The 10488-nt window shown below is 34.9% G+C and overlaps 1 protein-coding gene across 1 annotated transcript; it reads right to left on the bottom strand.

Annotated features, from left to right (window-relative positions):
* Nucleotides 1–3411: 3411 nt before the first annotated feature.
* LOC129759157 (uncharacterized) lies at nt 3412–4078 on the bottom strand (the record flags this gene model as incomplete). The annotated part of the gene is made up of 2 exons (XM_055756565.1): nt 3412–3742; nt 3820–4078. Coding segments are annotated over 2 exons (549 nt in total), but the record flags the coding sequence as incomplete, so codon positions are not given.
* Nucleotides 4079–10488: the final 6410 nt, after the last annotated feature.

Genomic DNA, 10488 nt, shown 5'->3' with positions numbered 1-10488 from the left:
AGAGAAAGAAGAGACAGAAGAGACAGAAGAGACAGAAGAGACAGAAGAGAAAGACGAGACAGAAGAGACAGAAGACAGAAGACAGAAGAGACAGAAGAGACAGAAGAGACAGAAGAGACAGAAGAGACAGAAGAGACAGTAGAGACAGGAGAGACAGGAGAGACAGAAGAGACAGAAGAGACAGAAGAGACAGACGAGACAGACTAGACAGAAGAGACAGAAGTGACAGAGAGACAGAAGAAACAGAAGAGACAGAAGAGACAGACGTGACAGAAGAGACAGAAGAGACAGAAGAGACAGAAAAGACAGAAAAGACAGAAGAGACAGAAGAGACAGAAGAGACAGAAGAGACAGAAGAGACAGAAGAGACAGAAGAGACAGAAGAGACAGAAGAGACAGAAGAGACAGAAGAGACAGAAGAGACAGAAGAAACAGAAGAGACAGAAGAGACAGAAGAGACAAAAGATACAGAAGAGACAGAAGAGACAGAAGAGACAGAAGAGACAGAAGAGAGAGAAAAGACAGAAGCGACAGAAGAGACAGAAGAGACAAACGAAACAGAAGAGAAAGAAGAGACAGAAGAGACAGAAGAGACAAACGAAACGGAAGAGTAGAAGAGACAGAAGAGACAGAAGAGACAGAAGAGACAGAAGAGACAGAAGAGACAGAAGAGACTGAAGAGACAAAAGAGACAGAAGAGACAGAAGAGACAGAAGAGACAGAAGAGACAGAAGAGACAGAAGAGACAGAAGAGACAGAAGAGACAGAATAGACAGAAGAGACAGAAGAGACAGAAGAGACAGAAGAGACAGAAGAGACAGAAGAGACAGACGAGACAGAAGACAGAAGACAGAAAAGACAGAAGAGACAGACGAGACAGAAGAGAAAGAAGAGACAGAAGAGACAGAAGAGACAGAAGAGACAGAAGAGACAGAAGAGACAGAAGAGACAGAAGAGACAGAAGAGACAGAAGAGACAGAAGAGACAGAAGAGACAGAAAAGACAGAAGAAACAGAAGAGACAGAAAAGACAGAAAAGACAGAAGAGAAAGAAGAGACAGAAGAGACAGAAGAGACAGAAGAGACAGAAGAGAAAGACGAGACAGAAGAGACAGAAGACAGAAGACAGAAGAGACAGAAGAGACAGAAGAGACAGAAGAGACAGAAGAGACAGAAGAGACAGAAGAGACAGAAGAGACAGTATAGACAGGAGAGACAGAAGAGACAGAAGAAACAGATGAGACAGACGAGACAGACTAGACAGAAGAGACAGAAGTGACAGAGAGACAGAAGAAACAGAAGAGACAGAAGAGACAGACGTGACAGAAGAGACAGAAGAGACAGAAGAGACAGAAAAGACAGAAAAGACAGAAGAGACAGAAGAGACAGAAGAGACAGAAGAGACAGAAGAGACAGAAGAGACAGAAGAGACAGAAGAGACAGAAGAGACAAAAGAGACAGAAGAAACAGAAGAGACAGAAGAGACAGAAGAGACAAAAGATACAGAAGAGACAGAAGAGACAGAAGAGACAGAAGAGACAGAAGAGAGAGAAAAGACAGAAGAGACAGAAGAGACAGAATAAACAGAAAAGACAGAAGAGACAGAAGAGACAGAAGAGACAGAAGAGACAGAAGAGACAGAAAAGACAAACGAAACAGAAGAGACAGAAGAGACAGAAAAGACAGAAGAGACAGAAGAGACAGAAGAGACAGGAGAGACAGAAGAGACAGAAGAGACAGAAGAGACAGAAGAGACAGAAGAGACAGAAGAGACAGAAGAGACAGAAGAGACAGAAGAGACAGGAGAGACAGAAGAGACAGAAGAGACAGAAGAGACAGAAGAGACAGAAGAGACAAAAGGGACAGAAGAGACAGAAGAGACAGAAGAGAAAGAAGAGACAGAAGAGACAGAAGAGACAGAAGAAACAGAAGAGACAGAAGAGACAGAAGAGACAGAAGAGACAGAAGAGACAGAAGAGACAGAAGAGACAGAAGAGACAGAAGAGACAGAAGAGACAGAAGAAACAGAAGAGACAGAAGAGACAGAAGAGACAGAAGAGACAGAAGAGACAGAAAAGACAGAAGAGACAGAAGAGACAGAAGAGACAGAAGAGACAGAAGAGACAGAAGAGACAAACGAAACAGAAGAGAAAGAAGAGACAGAAGAGACAGAAGAGACAGAAGAGACAGAAGAGACAGAAGAGACAGAAGAGACAGAAGAGACAGAAGAGACAGAAGAGACAGAAGAGACAGAAGAGACAGAAGAGACAGAAGAGACAGAAAAGATAGAAGAGACAGAAGAGACAGAAGAGACAAACGAAACGGAAGAGTAGAAGAGACAGAAGAGACAGAAGAGACAGATGAGACATAAGAGGCAGACGAGACAAAAGAGACAAAAAAGACAGAAGAGAAAGAAGAGACAGAAGAAACAGAATAGATAGAAGAGACAGAAGAATTTTTTTTTCATAGATAAAAGTTATGAAACTTTACTTTTTTCTACTTTTTCAATGTTTTTAACAAAATTGTTGTATCTACTGTGTTTTACAACTTAATGAATTGTAAAGAGAATTCAACTTTGAAATACTTTGATATTTAAACTTTTCTTTATAATAGGATAGTAGACAAAACATATTTCAAGCAAGCATTTTCCAACTTTTTATATTTTAAGACCATTAAATCTCTCTTAAACAATCATCGAATAACATCTCCCCAGTTTGATGATAACAGCAACTAATGAAACGCAAAAACCAATCAACGAAAGTTTTGTATTAGGTAGTTGTTTCCTCTCACACAAAACCAAAAAAAAACAAAAGTGAAAGTAATCACAAATGACAACTAATGGATCCCTCAGATTCGAATTAGATTTCATCGTTCTGTTCGTAAAAACAAATCGTTACCTCCCCCCGGAAGAACAAATCTGGAACCGAAACGTTCCAGGCAGACAGACTGGACTCAGGTTCGGAAAAGTTTGTTGCTAACGTGGGAGGAAACAAATAGAGGGTGATGCTAAACTTTCGTATCATCTCTTAGCACGCCCCCAGCTTCTGGAACAAATTAAACACACACTCGCTCTTTCATTTCGTTCGATTTTGCACGACGTAGAATGAGTGTGAAATAAATGTTTTGAAACTCGGGGCGGCCGAGAAGTTTTTTGAATTTATTGCTGATGGATTTTGACAGTTTGGTGGATGATTTTTTTTTCCGGTTTTCTCAGCAAATGCGTTTTGGTAGAGGCTGGACCAAAGTTGAACACCAGCACTAATTAATCCGAACAAAAAGTTTGTAGGAGATGAAGTGAATATTTGTCTGTGCTAATTTTTAAAAAACTAATAAATAAATAATTTAGTTCTAATTGATTTTATTTGTAAATTTTCAACAATATAATCTAAATAAGAACGTTTTTATGGCAGTTTTTGGTTTTGAGGACTTCCGTAAATTGAGGTGAGCTAAGGTTTAGTAGAGCAATCCTGCGGGATGATATCCGGCCAAACTGGTGTAACCCAGAGCTGGTGCCACGGCTCCCACTGTTGATCCCAGATGAGGATAGGTTTGGACCACCTTCTGGTACGTGGTAGTTCCGGGGTGGACCAACTTTCCGTATCCGGCAGCTGCCGAGGCCACTGGGATTCCCGAACCGTAACCGAGACCTCCGTATCCGGTCTGGTAGCTGGTGGTGTATCCGGTGGTCACTGGATGATAGATTCCGCTGTAGCCCAGTCTGTCCAGGCCAAGGTTGGTGTATCCTAGAGTGTTTTTAAAAGTAAGTATTTAAAAAAAGTGTAAGTACAAAATTTAGAGTCAATATTTTCATGTTACTTACCAGCACTCACAGGAAGTCCATGATAGCCAGCGGATTTGACGACGGTAGTGGAAGCAGCTACTGGAGCAGCCACAGCAACCGGGTGATGATGAAGGGCGGTGTAGTCGTAGCTTAGTCCGGTGGTGTCTACCAGTCCGATGGCTCGTTTATCGTTTCGCCTAGCGGCAGCGCTGGAGTCTTGGAATGCTGCTGGAGCAACTCCATCTTCGGCATTGATGGCGTTGGCGGCCAAAGCCACACCAAAAAGCGAAATGATGACCTGTGAAAAGTTGAGAAAAATAGCTGAGTAAGTTTCAAACCAAAATTGGTCTTAAAAATCTACCATATTAAAAGTTAAATAAAAACTTCAAAAAAGTTAGATACGATCGTTATATAAATAAAGGGTTAATGTTATTATTATGTAGAAGCCTTAAAATTGATCTTAAAAAATTACAGATATTAAACGATTTTTATCAGATGACTAGCAGACCCGGTAAGCTTTGTTTTAGCTTAAACTTAATAAATCGTTATAATTATAAATGTTTAGCTCCATCTACACGTCTCTAACTTCATCGCAAACAACTTTGAGGTAGCTCCCCATGTTTATGGAAAGAGGGGGCATAATGTCCACGTTAAGAAGAAAGCCTTGTTTTAGAGTACATTTGAAAAGATTAACTTTAATTTTCGATTGTGTTTTAAAGTTTTGGTTTATTTTTTGTCTAAATCTGATAGTTAGAATAACTGGAAGGTCAAAAAAGGCCACAAATTTAATGAAGTTTGAAGAGTAGTTTAAAAATTGGATTTCAGATTCAGTAGGGGTATAATGAGCATATGTGTGTACCCAATCGCGCCGTTTAACGATTAATAAGTGTTTATTGATTCTAGTGTCTCCGAAAGTGTTTGCCAGGTAAAAACACTTCTATTCTATTTCACAGATGGAAAAATGTATTGCTATGTGCAGTGCTGCCAGATATACTGAAATTCTTGTGGATAGTTAATTAAATCTATATTAAATTTAGGAATTTTAAATATAAACGTTTATATTCAAATTCTGTTTTTCAATACAACTTATAAATATCTTTAAAATTGTTGTGATGAAACTGCATATAAATTTAAACAAATATGAAACATGCTTAAAGATAAACGGACCTGGGGCGTTTCGCCCTACCTAGACATGTTTATTAAAAATCATTCAAAATAACAGAAAAAATTATTTAATGAAGAAATTTTTCGATTTCTGATGATTTTTAAGACCAATGTTCATCATTGTAACAGATGTCAGGTAATTTGTTTTGCTGATAGATGCCGTAATTACTTACGAAAGTCAAGGCACAAATTGCAAAGAATATGGCTTGAAAAATATTTTTGAATTTTTTCAGTGATTTGTCGCATATTTGATGCTAATTTTTTGTACAAATTATTTCTACTGTTGATTAGAAGAGAATAACGTAAAGAATTCTTAAAATAAGTGTATATCTAGCTAGATATCTCAGTGGGGCGTTTTGCCCACACTGGGCATTATATCCCCAGTTCCCCTACTAATGTTAAATAAAGAAATCGTTCTGGCAACGTGTCTTAAAAATCTGCGCATCTAAAGCCAATCCGTCATTTGCCACTGGGAGGCCAAATCAAAACAATCAGCAGCGGCAGCTCAAAAATCTGCGCTTCTAAAGCCAATCCGCCTTATTCCACCGGAGGGCCAAATCAAAACAATCAGCAGCAGCAGCCTTAAAAATCTCGTACCGAAATACACTTTAATGCCAAATTCGGTTCCATTTGCATAATCAGTTCTCGTGTTATGAAGATTTATATATTACATACTTTTATTTGAGAGACCCCCCTTCCAGGAAGAGGGAGGGGTCCGAAGCTATTATAGAAACCTTCCCCGGCTTTATATACCCCCATCTGCCAAGTTTCACGCAAATCGGTTCAGAAGTTTTCGAGTCTATAAGGAACAGACAGACAGACAGAAAGTTTTGTAAGTCTTTTTAATTTTTTTTTTGAGATTGAGAAACAGAGTGAATTGTTTATCGTTTTCAAATTATTGAAAAAATTATTCTTATGAGGTTTTGATTAAAACAAAACTTGAAATAATTTCCCTCGAATGCTACTTCAACCTTTCAAGAAAAACATTTTTTACATCCATCATTTTTTTTGGAAGCTTGGATAGATTTGGTCCTATATATTTTTCTTCAAAAGATGAAACTGTTTTTTTTATCTTTCCTATCCCCTATCTAATGAAAATCTCTGTTGGAAATTATATCACTTTTCAAAATGTATAATCTTCTTGTACATTGGTTTGTTTAAATTTAATTTACTCAGATATTTTTAAATAGATTTTCGAACTTAGGTGAACCATGATAAAAACTTACTTTGCATGTTTTCAAATGTATGTGTGTATTTTTTCGCTGTTTTTACTTAAGATCATCTCTGAACCGAAGTCACCAAATCAATTGTGGTTATGTATCACAATCGGTTGGAAATTGAATAAGTTATGGTTACTTTACCATTACAGTTTTTTTTGTAGATTTTAATAATTTAACGAACCGCAGTACACTTATCATAGTATAGAAAGAATGAAACACGATAAATCTCACTCGCTCCAAATCAAAATTATTTATTAGCTTACCAGAAGGTCACATGCCAAATTTCATGAAGATCTGACCATTGGGTAGGGGTTGCTTGAGTCTCAAACGTGAATAAAATTTTAAGGTATTCTGCCCGGGAGGAACGAAAAATTCTGGTTTTTCATCAAGAACTTTTTCATCACAAGCCGTTTGATTTTTATGGTTGATTTTCTTAAAGTCTAAGTTAAAACAAATATTTCACCCGAAGACTGTAAGTTGATTGGATTAGAAACAGAAAAGAAACGCAATAATTTCAAAGATTGTATTTTGGTCGAAAATTCTCGTATAAAACGCAATGCGTAAAAAGTACTCATTGCGTGTTGGAAAAAATTTGCGGCCTTTAAACTGCAATAACTTTTTTACTTCATGTCGTGTTGCATCGTGTTGCAGTCTTGGAGTGAAATATTTGTATCAACTCAGGCTTTACGAAAATCAACCATAAAAATCAATTAGCTAGTGATGAAAAAAGTAATTGACGAAAAACCAGTATTTTTCGTTTCTCCCGGGCAGAATATCTTAAATGTTTTTTCACGTTCACCCCTCCCTATGGTCAGATCTTCATTAAATTTAGCATGTGACCTTCTGGTAAGCTAATAAATAATTTTGACTTGGTGTTTCATTCTTCCTATACTATGATAAATGTACTGCGGTTCGTTAAATTATCAAAAACTACAAAAAAAATACTGTCATGGAAAGTAGCCATAATTTCTTCAATTTTCAACCGATTGTGATAAATAACCACTTAAAATCATTGTTTTAAACTGATATTTAAGCGCAGATTTTTTAAATGTTAACATTGGGTCTAAAACTTTCGCTGAAACAAAATTTTTACTAAAAAAATGCGTTTTTATAATGTTTTCTATTATAAAGTAACTAATATCAACAATAGGGGAGAGTGGGATACTTGATCCCCTTTTCTTATTTTCACCATATCTTTTTGGAAAAATTTAGCAACTCGCCGTCTTTGACATTTTCTGACAGCTTGTTACTTCAAGTTTCCATGCTCCAAAAATTAGAACGATACTTGAACCTGTTGAAGAACTAGAAGCATTTTTGTGGGAGTAAAACAATTGCGATTTTTCTGAAGTTAAGGGAGACTTGATCCACTATTGAAGGAGACTTGATCTTTTATTCAGGAAGCCCTAATCCTTGTATAAAAATCAAACAAAACCTCAAGATAGAATGTTAATTGACTATTTCGGTCATGTTTGTTCTCATTTTACAATTTATAGCAGACATAAGAAGAAAATTCTATAACTTTGTCTCAACGCTAATAACATTGTATACTTAAAGGCGCTATTTTGTATAATTTAGAAAAAAAATAATTATATTTGCTCTTTTCTTCAGACAATTGTTTGATAAATATTAGTTTTTGGATAAATATTAGTAATTTCGTAATCAGCAATCATAACGATCAATTCAGAAGAAGAATATGGGCATATAGTCTTAGCCACTGGCCCTTACAACCCGAACTGCGATGCAGTTCAATTAGAGAAAGAAGAAGAAGAAGAAGAAGAATATGCCGTTTGGAAGGGGGATCAATTGTACCCAATTCTACGGGATCAATTGTACCCATAATCAACATTTTAGAAAACTTTGTCTGAAAAAAGTTGAGAGTTTTCCATTGCTTTGAAAATATGGCATTATGAAGTTCATTTTACGCTCGAACGATTGATACATTGGAACCAATATTTTTTTTTCACAATTTTCCCATGTAAGGAACATTTAAAAGTGATGAAAAAAGATCTTCAAGTAACATTTTGTGAAATTTTCCAAACAAAGTTCAATTACTCAAACAATTATTTTGTTAAAAAATTTTAAACTGCAAGCATTGTTATTTTGCTCATTTTGGCACATTTTTCTAGAACATTTGATCTTTGTTAGACAATCCAGATTCGAGATATAGCTAAGGAATCAAGTATCCCCAGGGATCAAGTATCCTCATTCTCCCCTACTGTTGATCATACGCTAAAACAGTGTTCAGATGATCGATAGAAAATTTATTCACCTTCAATATGCAAAAGAGGGATTTCAAATTACAGTTATGCCGTCCGAGATATTTTAACCTAAGTACAAGAAATATAGGGGTATAAGTGATAAAATGGTCGATTTTGAGTTGATGATGCCAAACGGTTCTTCATGTTTCAAACTATATTTGGTGATTTTTTTCAGATTTTTGAGTATTATTTACATACTTTTACGTTCCAAAGCAAAATAAAAATTTCGAAAAATATATGGAAAATTGCCAAACACAACAACTTAAAAGCCTGTTTTCTCGAAATAAGCTTCCATGCACTTATACCCCTTTGGCTCCAAGGGCCTCAGTTTACGATTTTTTTTTAAATTTTGTAAACTAGTGTTATCATTCATATTAAATTTTTTGGTAATTTTTCAAACAATTATACATGTTATTGCTATTTTATCAAATTTTCTTTAGAAATACATAAGTCTGAAATCAATACCATCATATCCTTTTTTTTTTTTTTTGTTTTTTTTTTGTTTTTTTTTGTTTTTTTTTTGTTTTTTTTTTGTTTTTTTTTTTTTGTTTCGATTATAGTCGTTTTACCATCTTTACCATGGCATTCGCGACTTTATCAACGTTGCAGTTGGCGGATCGTTATTGAAAAACTTATCCGGTACAACTGTGTTCGATGTTTACTCTTGGGCTCGAACTCGCGGACATCGGATCAGGAGACAACAGACTTGCCAACTGAGCTATATCACAAGCCCTAATATCCTTTTTGTAACAAGCTTTATTCATATTTAAATTTTTTTTAATTTGTTGTTTTTCTTCAGAATTTTCTTCAAAAGAAAAAATGATAAGACAGTTTAAAGTTTTAGTTTACATTTTTTAAAGATGTGCTTATTGTTTTTCAACTTGACAAATCACTACAATTTTGGTTTCGACACTGTCTTAAAATCGAAAGCGTAACGATATGAATTAGAGAGAATTTGTTGTTGCACACACATTGTTCCACACACACATAATCTTTAGACGTTATATCGACGAAAATTTCAAAGAGTATTAGTTGAATTTATGCAAAATATGCGCAGGGGGTGGTGAGCTCTGGGATTCAGCAAAAGTGAGCGGTGAGCGGAAAATGTTTGAATATCACTGAGTTAAACAATTTCATTATTCATTTTTTTAATTCAGTTTTGATTTCTATTACAAAATTACTTTTTTAAATTAAATTGTCATTTTTAAAAATACGTCATAAAATCTTTGAAAAGATAAGCTTCATTTGTAAAATAATTCCTTTGGTGACAAAATATTGAACTTGCTTTTATTGATGGTTGATTTTTTTTGAATTTGTTTAAGAATCTAGAAGATTTAACCTTTCCGATTTTGCATTAAATGATATTTTTAAAGAAAAAGAATTCAATTTGAAAAAAAAATTCAATTGAAAAAGAAACTAATTCTATGTAAAAACCCAACTCTTAAGTTAATTCAACGCTTTTGACCATCGATGGAAATAATTCAATTTTTTTTAAATAAAAGTATGTCATAAAATTATGGAGATTCAAATCTAAATGTTGCCAACTTGATCCAAATTCAAGATTTCAGTTCGAACTTGGCATTTGATAAAACTGCAAAATAATTGATGTTAGAAAAATGTTAATTCCCTTAAGCTTTTTTAAATTGACGAGTCCATGTTTTCCATCAGCAATAAGTTTTCATTAGAAATCAATTTCATAATAGAAGTCCTGTGCATGATTTTTTTATATTAAGAACTTTTGCTGTTCATGTAACAAAAACTCGGGCTGGCTTGTAATTCACTTGTTTCCAAATTCGTAAAATTATTTTCTAAATATTGAAAATGCATGAGAGTTTCAAAAACCATTGATCAAATTTTTTATGAAAAACTTTGCTAAATTTCAACGTGAATTTCATAACAGCTTTTCGTATTTTCATTTATAATGAAGTTTTTAATTGAGAACCAAGATTCATAAACTTGCTACAAGACTCAAAGTATGTTAACAGAAACACCTAAAATTTTGATTTCGATATTATAAATCCAGAACCTCTGAAATGAGTTTACTTAAATTTTCAATAATCGGAAAG

This window comes from Uranotaenia lowii, unplaced genomic scaffold (genome assembly GCF_029784155.1).
Source record: "Uranotaenia lowii strain MFRU-FL unplaced genomic scaffold, ASM2978415v1 HiC_scaffold_1145, whole genome shotgun sequence".
In the NCBI taxonomy this organism is placed as follows: domain Eukaryota; kingdom Metazoa; phylum Arthropoda; class Insecta; order Diptera; family Culicidae; genus Uranotaenia; species Uranotaenia lowii.
The sequence above is the reverse complement of the archived record's forward strand: the minus strand, read 5'-3'. Positions and strand labels throughout refer to the sequence as shown.